The sequence below is a fragment of the Chinchilla lanigera genome, unplaced genomic scaffold (genome assembly GCF_000276665.1).
Source record: "Chinchilla lanigera isolate Chin_1 unplaced genomic scaffold, ChiLan1.0 scaffold00048, whole genome shotgun sequence".
Classification (NCBI taxonomy): Eukaryota; Metazoa; Chordata; class Mammalia; order Rodentia; family Chinchillidae; genus Chinchilla; species Chinchilla lanigera.
Genome location: NW_004955449.1, coordinates 14,980,265 through 14,992,782, shown reverse-complemented (window position 1 = coordinate 14,992,782; position 12,518 = coordinate 14,980,265). Strand labels below are relative to the sequence as shown.

The window sequence follows — 12,518 nt, the reverse complement described above, 5'->3', positions numbered from 1 at the left end:
ATAGTATTAATCTGTATTTTTCTAATTACTAATAAGGTTGTCATTTATTCTATTTTTTTAGTTAAAAAACATCATTTGTACCCCTAAAAGGTGTACATAGAAACCTGTAAGATAATTCTGTAAAACTGAAAGAACTGTCAGAAGAAAGGGAGGGTGAAATTTTTGAACACTGAGGAAGTTAGAAAAATAAAACAAAAACAGTAAAATATTTAAAAACTAACATTTTCCAAGTAGAAATTTTATAAATACAAAACAAATTCATGAATTACTGTGATTGCTAAATAAATACCTAGTTAATAAACTCAGACTTTTTGGAAGGCCATATTCATACCTTTTACTTTTTAAGAAATCAGATTATCTTGCAATGACCATTGGATTATAAAAATAAATTCATAAGTCACAACACTTTACTGTGCATAGATTAGTCTCTAGAATTACTACACTATTTGACATATAACTCCATTCTATACTAATTCTTGTCTATAAATATGCAGGTTTTCGCTAAACTGAACAATTAGAAGACTAGTATGTAACTACCTCTAATCTTCCTAAAAGTTGCAGATTTTGTTACTGCTTCTATTGCCAGGATTTTTTTTTTTTTTTTTTTTTTTTTTGTATCTGGAATCTAACTCAGGACCTTGCGCTTGCCAGGCAGGCTCTTGTGCTGCTGAACTATATCCCTGGCCCCAGGGTATTGTTTTAAAAAGTGAAAAGTTTATCTAGTACTCCTTTTATAATTCTAGATGAGATTCCATTACTTTTTTTTGGTCTTGGGAATTGAACTCAGAACCTTGCTCTTGCCAAGCAGGTCCTTGTGCTGCTGAGCAATATCCCCAGTTCCATATACTTTTGAAGATGTTTTCTAGGCATATTCTTAATTTCCCAGCACTATACTTCATTCTTTTCTTTTGTAACCTGTGTCTCTTCTAATTTCATTATAATTGAAGCAAAGAAAAACTTGTCTTTGCTATATACTTTTAGTAATTTTTTGTTCTTACTGTTAAATATTTTATCTAATACTTAAACTTTTTAACCAAAATTAATGTTACTCTATATTTTAAATCAGATTTAAATATTTACACTTAGTTTTTGTCCTTCATTTTTTCAGTTTGTTTTTAAGCATCATTATTTTGTTCTATGAATTTTAAGTTGTGGTTCACATCTTTGTAACATTTTCCTGAGTATCCTAAAGGAAGTCCCAAAAGGCATTTTACACTCCAGAACATCAACTCGAAAAAATTCATACAATTCAGCTTATTTTACTAGATAAAATTAAACAAAGTATTCCTAGCATATTTTGATCCAGAATTAACAATTAGGAGGCTAGAAGGAAGTAAATAGAGGAAAAGCCAGTATTTAGTTGAACTTCCAACTCAGATTTAGCAGAGATGATTTTTGTGGATTGATATCATCTGATAAAAGGGATTATGTGTGTTGAATTATAAATTGTGCCCCATATTACATTTGTAACCTCGAAAGAAAACCCTCAACAATCATACTCAGTATATGTGACCTGTGATTTTGACCATAAAAATTGCTTATTGTCAGTGATTGTTCTATGTAATATTAAGATACATGCACATGTGCACATACAGTATTGTAAGAGTTTCACGTAAAAGCTGCTTTGTCCTAAATTGTAATAGAAACAATTATTCATAGGCAGCCTTTCTCCAGAAAGTTTTAGAAGGCTCAAAAGAATTCAAACTAGCAATGTGATTGACACTTGACCAGAAAAGAAGTTTAATAAGTAAAATGGGAACATAGGTGTAAGTAAGATTTGGTCACAGGTTTTTTCTGAGCTTTGTACCGCCAAACAGAAATAGCCAGCACTATTTCCAATTCCTCAGACGAAGCTCAGCGTCCTGGTTTTCAGGTGCCTGTCGACAGAGACAGTATGTTGCAGTAGACAACATTCTAAAGACTCTTTGAGGAACATTCAGAACAGTTCAGAATGTAGAAATGTACCTTAGTGCCAACCGCAAGGTTTAGAACGTTTGAAATTTCCTGTTCGTAACACACACCAGGCAACATCCCTTCTGCACCATCCTTGCTATGTAATCACCCCACTCAGGCTGCAGACCTCTCCTGTTGGGGCATATGCCACCTTCAGAGGCAGTCAGCTCTTGAAATTAAAAGGACTTTCTTGAGTTTTCTCTCATGTCTTCAACCTTTAATTGAAAGCAATACGTCTTTCGCCAAGTTTTATTAAGAACATGAAAACTGTAATAATGTGGGACAGTACACATTCGTTACAAAGCCATTGGTTTTTAGATTGGTTGCTGGGATTATAACCTAAGGTCTGACCATACTTGTCTGTGGCAGTCCTTCAGAGATCTGTGGAATCTACTTGCTCACACAGACCTTCTCTTTTTCAGGTTAAACTTTCTCCTCCTGTGCCACTGTCTATCCTATTTCCTGCCAAGCTTTGAGCCCGTAAAGGATAGGAGCTGTGTTACTCATTTCATCATTGTTCTTGTACCTGGAAATAATAACTTTACCTGGAAATAGTCCCTTCCACACCCCATTCATATTCTCTGGAAGGCATCCATTCTCCCTTCCCGTGAGTGTGCCACCTTAACTAGAAGTGATGTGTCTCAGAGAGCCAGAGGGAAGATCACATCTGATCATCCTAAACTTGTGTCAGCACAGCATGGGATCACCTTAGCTTTTGGTTCACTCTTTGTAGTCTCGCCTAAAGTACTCACCTTTTTTCCTTGTGCGGCTAGGCTGACCTTAACGTGCTGCTAAGCTAACCTGACATTTATTCTGTTTTTGTGTCATTAGAGACAGCTAATTACTTAAGCTTAGTAAGACATTTTTTAATTTCAATTTTATCATCTGCCAAATTCAATGTTTGAGTTATTGTAAGCATTGGCTGTGTTTTGTATATTATTACTTATATCATAGTTAAAGTTTTTGGTTAGGATTGGGTAAAGGTCAGACTCGCATTACATTAGAAACTTCAATAGGTTGATATATTTCATTAGCTATTTATAGATTGTTCAAGTCAGCAATTGCCCTTATTTCAGCCCCATTTCTATGTTAATTATAGTATCATGGGGAACTTCTAATATCGTACATGCCTCACTGGAGTTTGACACAGTGCATTTCCATGGTTACACTGCCAAAAAGAGAAATTAGACCAGCTGAACATGACTTTTCTTTGGTATGCCTCTTTTTGGTTCCCACAAATCACTCTTGGATAACATCCTGTTAAGAATCTTGCCCAAGATCTTGTCTAGCTTTACAGTTTGTAATGTGAAAAGTCTGTCTACCTTTCCATTTTCTAAATATAGCCATGGCATTTTCTTCCTTCCATTTTTCTGCCATGTCTTCTCTTCTCAGTGATTCTCTGGAAAACCCTCAAACTGGTTCAGGAGCCTGCTTGTAAGCTTCTTATGTCTCCAGGCTGTGATCACTCAAATTGGACAAGTGGAGGTCACTGAGGGAAACACCAGGCCCAATTTCTCATTCACTGTTCCTTTTCTTCCTTGCCAATGGGAAGAGTAATGATATTATTCTGTGCCCTCTGAATATTTACCTCTGTATTTGATTAAAAACAGGATTCAACCTGTCTTTAGATTTACTTACTTGATTCCTTCCAACTCATTTAATGAAATACAATTATAAGAACAACAGGAAAAAAGGAATAAGAACCTTAATGGGCTGATCACTTGTCTGTAATGTGGTAGTCCTTCCTTCCACCTCCCTGTTGGTGGTGTTAACTGTATTTGGGGACTATTCTAGGGACTATTCAAGGGGCAAGTGAGTGTCTACTCTCAGTAATGCATGTGAACAGTTGTGTGCACTCTTCACCTCGTTTTCATGATCACTTATGATATATCCTAGTCCTGTGATGGAGAGCTTTAGAGCTTTCAGTGTACAAACATCCTACTACAACACGTCATAGGTTCCCTACCACTGTCCTACTCATTGAGGAATCAAAATAAAACATTACCCCTGCCTATGAAAATTTCCTTTCCTACTGTTTTTTTTTTTTATAACAATACAGAAGATTCCTTTAGAAATCTGTACATTCTTCAAATCTCTTTCTGTTGAATTTAGTGCTGTATCATCATTTTCATCTAGCTGTACTTTGCCTTGGTCTGGTTCATGTTTTGCTGCATCAGCACATGAGGAGCCATACCTGCTTTCTGCCTGTCTCCCTTTATTGTTCTGCATAGCGCGTGGGCACAGTGGGACTCAGAAAATGCTTGTCTCATTTCAGTGGTCATGCAGGTCATCAAATTAATACAGTGAAAGCATGATACAGTGATACAGTTGCAATAATGCAATCCTGTCTTTCTTTAAACAGTATATTTTCCTGTTAGTAAGAATGAATACTTTTCCAAAGACATTTCTGTTTCTCCTTTTTTCTTTTTTCTACTGAACTTTTTCTTCTCACACATTGGTTTCATTTTACACTCTTGACATTTAAAATTTTTGGTTTTTAGCATTATTTGTTTCGCCGTTGCATAGTAACATTTTTCTTCTTTGCAACCATCTGCTAATTTTAAGGTGTGTGATTTTTTTTTTTTCCAGTAACATACAATACTTTTATATCTTTGATCTCCTTAAATGCTAACCTAGGATTATCTGTAGCAGTTTTTTCTTTGTAGACCTCTTGTCTTTAATGAGTGCTTGATAAATATAGAGACAATTTTAGTAGAAGATATTTTTAAGTATGTTTTACATCTCAGTAAACATACAACCTAAATTAAAAAATAAAGATTGCCAGAGGACTATTCCATTTTGTTGTGTAAAAAACCATGAAGGCCATTTTCATTAGTGAGGAAAGTGGACCTGAAAGGAGTGTCAACTTGTCCCAGGGGACCTAAGTTTTTTGGTCTGGCATTTGTTTGTTTTGCTTTTGAGACCCAGGGTCTTGCTATGTAGCCTAAGCAGACCTTGAACTTACTATGTAGCCCAGGCTGGTCTTCAACTCATGGCAATCTTCCTGCCTCCTCTGAGTGCTGGGATTACAGGTGTGTACCATTACACCGAGACAGGGCACCTAGATTTTTATCCTAAACCTACTTACTCCAAGCCTGAAGCTCCTTCTACCATTCCTACTAACAAAGATCTTCCTTCTTGCAGATTAGGGTCCACCTTAGCTGTATGCTCCATGAAACTGGAAGTTAGAGAATTCGCCTGCTAGAGCAGGCATGTGAACTTAGGGGGCTGGAATCATGGAGAAGTGCACAAGTGAAACCATCAGACCCATTCTCTATGCGTATTAAGATGGCAAGACTAAAACTACCATCAGTAGAAACCTGAGACCTAAACCGTCTCCACTAACCTGGAGGTCAGGAGAGTGAGGAATAAGATGGGAGGTCCGGTGGTTTGTGCACCTCTCCTGTATGATTTTGAAAACAGTGACAGGGCAATATTGATATTGGAGGGAATGGGAAAATTCCCATATCAAACTATAGAATTTTAACATAGTACAGTAACAAATTGAAATAAAGTTGACTAATTTTTAGGGAGAACTATGAAGAACATTGAGAAAAATATTCATGGTTTCAAATGTCCCTTTACAAGTGTAGAGTGTGGCACGTGTAAATAATTATGGTCTTAGATATCCTGTGACTTGGTAACATTTGCCAGATGACTGGAATGTGACAGTGAAAGGATGTCATCCTTCATTCATGTATTGATTCATTCAGCAAAGATTAGTAGGGTACCTTTTTCACATGCCAGCCCTAGACTAGCTTCATGGTATGGTATAGGCTATTGTGGTCTCAAGGAGATGGTTGTATTGTAGACATGTAAACAAGATGTTAAAATATTCACAATACTTTAGGTTCTTTTCTTGCTAGTTTTCAAAATTGTAAAAGTCTGTATCAGATCAGTAAATCTCCTTGCAAAAAGTGTTATCTTAGATAATTGAGATACATAGTTTCCTGCTAAGAACTTGTTCTGTCTCAAGCTGTGGACCGGAAAAGTAGATCTCATCTCCCTAGCCATTGTCATCTATGGATGGTCATATGCTGCTAAGGAAACCTAGTTAGCCATGGGACCCCAAGGGTACCCATGTTGCTAGTTACTAAGGTATTGCATGTCTTTTAAGTACTGCAGAATTCTGTGTGCTTATTAAGCCTTTCTTGAGTTTTAATCTTTTTCTTTTGCTATTGTGCAAGCTGCTTGTTATTAATAAAGCATTTTTTCTTCTGTTAATTGATGTTTGTGCGTGTCTTTTTTGTGTACATCTGAAAACTGGTTCATGTAACAACTTAGAGTGTTTACTATTTAGTATCCTGATAAGTTACTCATATTTATTTATTGGTTATCAGTTTAGGAAATTTATTTAACCCAATTCTGGCAGCCTATTAGTTAGTATTCTTTGAATGAAGATCCCTCATCTCAAACATGTTTAGTGTCATTTGCTACCATGATATTGTTTAATATTGCCAAAGTATTTTTTATTTCACTGTTATTTTATTCTTTTTAGTTTTTGTAATACTAGCCATCCTTTTGGCCCTAGATGTTGCCTTTCAAAAATCAAACAGCTGTAAGGAGTTGTGATCACTCCCATTGAAGTCTACTGTAGTTCTGGGAGTCCTTTGCAAATCTCCAGCCTCTACAGGAGCTCAGGAGAAAGTATTAACTCTTTGCCTGCTTGATTGCAGGAGGAATGCCAGCTCCTGAGCAAGCCTCACTGGTGGAGGAGGGGCAGCTACAGACCCACCAGGAAGCTACCTCCACTGGCCCAGGCATGGAGCCCGAGACCACAGCCACCACTATTCTAGCTTCCGTGAAGGAGCAGGTACATCCTTTCATTGAAATTTACAATGAATTATTTCTTCAATGACTTTAAAAATTAATCTTTGGATGTGTTTTAAATTTGTCTAACGCCCTTGACGCCTTCACATTTTCTAATTATAAGGTGTTTACATCCCTGAGTACATTGGGATGACTGGCATGTAGAGCTGCTCCAGGTGCAGTCAGAATCGGAACATGCAGGATACTTGTGCGTCTGCAAGTAAGGACAATATCGGTGATGATCGGTGTCTGTCTCCCCCACATTGCAGAGTGTGTGCATGCACGCAAGCTTGTAAAGCGTATTTCACAATGCTGACTTTTCTGCCAGGGCTCTGGCAACCTGAGAGCTGCAGTAGCCATAGGTATTTTGAGCATTTTAATCATAGGTATTAGGGTTGTCTCTGTCCACTTTTGGATAAAAGCTGCATTTGTGTGTCTGTCTGAATCCAACAGTATTCATTTTGTGAGCTAATGTTCTAAAACTTGTCAAACTGTGCCGGTTTGCTTCAGTGGCATGTTCATGTTTATTTTTAAGGCATTAATACCCTTTAAATCTAAGTAACCTTCTGCATTAGCGCTTCTCTGTGGTGCTTAGAGAAATTGTAATTCTAGAATTTAATTTCAAGTTTAAAAGCTTAATAAGGTAACTTCAAGTAAATTTAAACCTCTACTGATAGTTTTAATCTAAAAAATTATGTCTTTTGTGAAAGTTATTCAGCAGAAGGAATCTAATTTTTTTTTAAAAATCTTATTGTTAAATAAATAGGTGTCTATCTCAAGAAAGATGAAATAAATGTTGCATAGTATCTGTGATATTCTTTTAAATTAGTTTCAGCAGGTAAAATGACTAGAGATGACAATGGCAAAGAAATATTTAGTACTTTATTATTTTACCATAACTTAAACTAGAAAAATGGCATGAAAAGGTTCTTCCATACCTATTTCATACACCTGACATTAGAGCTGTTTTTTAAGAAAAATTATTTCACAACTTATTCTAGTAGCAAAATGCAAAATATTTTGTTTCTCACTGGAATTTGAAGTTTTTAAATATTGCACAGACTGAGAATTTAAGACAAAAAGCTGAAAGTCAATATGAATTTCATCTTTCACCAAACTATGGAATGTCTAAGCTTCTATCACTGCTAGGAAAGAACTTGGACCCAAGGAGCTATAGTATGAATACACTCTGATTTACTTGAGACTCTTAGTATAAACTGTGTTTTGATGAAATATGATGGTAAATGTATCAAAATGCCCAGATAAAACTAGAAACCATGTAAGTAAATATAGCAAAGGGGACTCTGTACCTTGAGACCAGATACTCTATGTGTTGAAGAAAATGTGAACACTTGTTACAATTTTTGGAACAGTAATTCCTTGATGGCTTCAGGTGACTTTAAATTTTTATCTTTGGAAATAAACAGTGTTTGAATGAATATTTTGTGGGAGATAATAAGAAAGATTCCAATTTCTCCATGTAGCAATCATCATATAGGCATTTGTGTTGTTTAACTACAAAGATTGCCCAGGTGTGCTCTGGCTTTGCCTCTGTTCCTGTGCTGAGAAGTTTGAGTCCTTTACTGCACATTTGCAGTTTCCATATTTAAGTTCTTTAAAAAGTTTTCAGCACTTACTAGGCGTGGTAGTACATGTCTGTAATTCCAGCACTTTGGGAGGCTGAGGCAGGAGGATTACTGAGAGTATGGGACCAGCCTGGGCTATGTAATGAGTTCAAGGCCAGCCTGAACTACAGAACAAGACACTGTCTCAAAAGAAAAAAAAATGTCGGTGCTTGATACTTAGCACTTTAATCTTTCAATCCAGAACGCCATGTCTATCTCTTGTTCAAAGATACATGCCTAGTTTTACATAACTAACCCCAGCCCCCATAGAATTTTTGTGATACGAAACAACATATACTACAGTTGGAATGGGATAGAGCACTGACATATGCTAGATGTGAATCAGAAAGCTAATTACTGTTAACCTTATGTTTGCTGTTAAAATACTACTTAGAGTGACACTCTTGGCCTACATTTTATATTCATACAATAGTTAATGTTGGTAATGTGGTATATCCAAAGAGCAATACTCTTAGCTGAAATGTGTAGTTGCTTAAAAAAGTAAGAAGCTTTACCACCCTGCCACATTGATAGCCATGAAGTGTTGGTATCAGCTGCGCTGATCCCAGCATAGTCCTGATTTGGCAGCAGCACTAGGTCTAGGTGTTCACTGGGAGGCTGAAGAAAGAGACCCCTCAGTGAAAGTAGGTAGAATGCCTCATTTTCTATCCTTGTTTCTCTGCTTAATGTGTGATTTGGAAAATTTCTTAGCCTCTCTGTGCCTCAGTCTCCTCAGTTTTAAAATGAGAATAATAACAATTATGAGAGCATTAAATTAGTATGTAAAATGCTTACAAACAGTACCTCACAATAATAACTAATATTGCTATGATTGTCATCATCTATATAAGAAAAGCCTCTTCTAGGAAGGGCTGATAGTTCTACCTTTAAGTATATGTAGGAGTTCACTGGTTAGGCTGTGATAGTATTTTATTTAAGCACAATAACAAATTTTCAAAACTTCATCTTCTTCACCTTACAAATTAAAAGTTTTATATGTATATAATGAAAAACAGAACAAGTGAAAATAAATTTTATTAACATGCTCAAGGCACTTGGTTAAAAGAGTTGCAAAATAAAATCTTTTAGCACTTACCTGAACATTGTAGGAAAATTCGGGTCTCTTCTGTAAAGTGCCAGATCTGGTAAGTAATATAGAAGCCTTATACAAGCCAGTATAAATGACATTACATGTGTGAGTTGTGATTGAAATATATATGAGATGAATGTTTAAATTTAAAGGAAAAGTTATTACAGTAAAAGACACATTACCATCAATCCCTTTCATAATACTCCCCTATGCTTCAAACACACATATCCCATCATTCTTGCCACTTTTTGCGGCAGCTCTGTACAGTAAATCCTCTTTCATGAGTGTCTTTAAGAAGTGTGATTTTAAGCAAAATGGTGAATGTTGCTGCTGAGTCCCATTCAGCAGAAAGGCAGGTTTATCAAAACATTATGGTGTGTCCTCCTGTACCTTATTTACCAGATCTGGCACCAAGGGACTTCTCACTCTTCTCCAAAGTCAAAATGACCGTGAAAGGTAAATATTTTGAATCAGTTTCCAACATCTACAACAGTGTAACTAAAGACACAAAAGAGCACTTTCAGAACTGCTTTAGAATGTGGAAGAAGGATGAGCTGTGTATTCAGTGTGAGAGGGGATATTTTGAGAGGATTAATGGCAATGTGTCTTTTACTGTAATAATTTTTTTTTCTAAATTGAAGTGTTCACCATATTTTTGCTCACACCTTATACTCCCTCTGGGTAATTCATGGGAGTGGTAAGGAGGGAAGTGGCAAGCAACCAGTAGCCAACATGTGAATAAACCATTAGTCTGTTAAATATCTGGTATTGGGTTTAAGGTGTCATAAAAACAGTGAAGTGTGTGTTTCTAGTAGCTTTGCCTCACCTTGGGGCATCCTGCAAGAAGCTATTTCTGGTCCTTGGCATATGTTGGAATTAACATGGTCCTTCTAATGAAGTACAAGCCTTTCACACTGTTGTTCACATAGATGCATACATGTGCAGGTATAGAAAAAAGTCCTCACAGATAGAAAGAGTCCACTTCTGGTCAAAGGCTACCTCTTTCATGAAGCTATGTTCATGTTAGCTTAAAGTCACATCTCTCCTGATTTCCTGTAGCACTGTATTCTACTTCTGTGACTTACTTGTGCGCTTCTTTCAATGTATGTACTTGGCTAAGGACAGAGCAGTGTTTTATACATATGTTGTAGGTTTTTCTTCTCCCAGCACTTTGGATATATTTGTTCTTCAGTATTTGACTGATCAAAGGAGAAATGGATAAGTAATGCTATCACAGTGGCTTGTCTCCAGCTTGCTGTTTTGTAAAATGGAACTTTTAGGCACAAGCACAGAAACATCATGAGCAAGAAAGTATCACAGACAGCACCTTGATAACTTGTTATCTGCCTTTATGTTCTTGTTCTTGTTCTTATGACAAATTTAAATTACACAATATCCATACTGATCTAAGAACTAAATTGAATCTGTGCATGGACTAAAGTAAAATTTTATTTCATACTGATCCTCAGATAATGATATAGTATGTAACTTTAATCTCCCACCTGTCCAAGTTCACTAACAGTTAAGTGCAGGGAATAAAAGGATATGATTATAATGGTGATGTCCTCCAGTGTCTTGTGTAGGAAGTGACATAGGTAGCTCCTAAATAAATGTTAAAGATCTTGCTTTAAAAGAAAAAGTCAATCTATGGAAATAACAACAAAGTAAGAGGATCCTTGGAGTTAAATCTGAAATTATAAAAAGTGGCCAGTGAACTCGAGCCACCAGCTGGTTGTAATTAGGATCATCATTCGACAACTTCAGCTTGGTTGCTCAAGTCCTAATAAGAATCTAGAGGGGCTGGGGATTTAGCTCAGCAGCACAGCACCTGCCTGGCAAGCGCAAGGTTGTGAGTTTGATTCCTGGTACCGAAAAAAAACAAACAAACAACAACAACAACACAAGAATCCAGGAATTGTGGTGGCACATGTCTGTAATCTGCAGGCTGAGATGAGGATCATGAATTTGAGGTCAGCCTGGACAACTGGGCAAGATCCTCTCACAAGATAAAAATTAAAAAATAGACATAGAGCTGAGAATGTAGCTCAGTGCTCCCTGAGTTCAGTCCCCAGGAGTCCGAGGTGAATATTGGAAAAGAGGAATGTTTTGTATTCGGATGCTTTCCAGATGTCTAGAAAACTTGATACTGTTGAATGCTTAGCTTAATATCATACATGCAGTAATTATGTAAAATCATGCATGCAAAAGTGGTGCTTTCAAAGGGCCCTGACTCCTACAGTGAAAACCTTAGATTAAAATGATTGAAATGCACACCTTTGGCTCCAGAGGAATTGGAATATGCTAAGGCACTGGCTACTAACCCAGAGCTTTGCTCCTGCTCTCTGCAACTTAGTCAGATGTGTCAGAAGGCTCGTTTTATTAGCAGAAGAAAGCAATGAGCCAAGTGCTATGGTAGCATATTACCTATTGGTAAAGTACATTGGACTTATACAAATGAACTCCTGTTTTTAGGCATGTTCTTTAGAAAAAAAGATCATATGGCCAATTATGGGGGAAAATTAGTGTTTTTTAATAGTTCTACATAGGGTGCCAGTTGATTTATTTTCTGTAAAGTGACACATCTGATATTTATTGGACTCTTGTATTCTTTGTCATAAAGGTCCTTTAATAATTAAAATTTCTGTGTGAACTTGGCAGTGTTTCTTAGGCTCTCTAACTTCCATTGTGTTATTTTTCTATATACCATATTCTTTTCCTTTGGGTTCATGACTTAAGATATTTGGGATCTAGGTTTAAGGTAAAGGCCAATCCAGATAGCATGAAATGTTAAGCAAAGATGAGATTTGATAAAACTTGCTAAATTTTTTTGTCTTCCTCTTACTCTAAGGAAGTACTAAATTAGACACCATTGTTATCTTTGATGAGTGTAAATTGAAATATTGCTCATTTGTGGGGCTCTCAAAAGAATATCACTTTTTAAGGTTTTTTGTGGCTTTTATGAAAATTACATTTCTACTTTCATTGTGTCATATGAGTTTAAATGATATTTAAATAGCAAAGACTGAAATGAAAACCAGAGA

The 12,518-nt window shown here is 36.4% G+C and overlaps 1 protein-coding gene across 8 annotated transcripts in view; it reads left to right on the top strand.

The window, feature by feature from the left end:
* Pkp4 (plakophilin 4) overlaps positions 1 to 12,518 on the top strand; it is a gene marked incomplete at its 5' end in the record, with an annotated part of 214,815 nt that overhangs the window by 57,455 nt on the left and 144,842 nt on the right. For all 8 annotated transcript variants that reach the window (XM_013518711.1, XM_013518713.1, XM_013518710.1 and 5 more), the window contains 1 exon segment: positions 6,630 to 6,766. In XM_013518711.1, the coding sequence (XP_013374165.1) occupies positions 6,630 to 6,766 (137 nt within the window).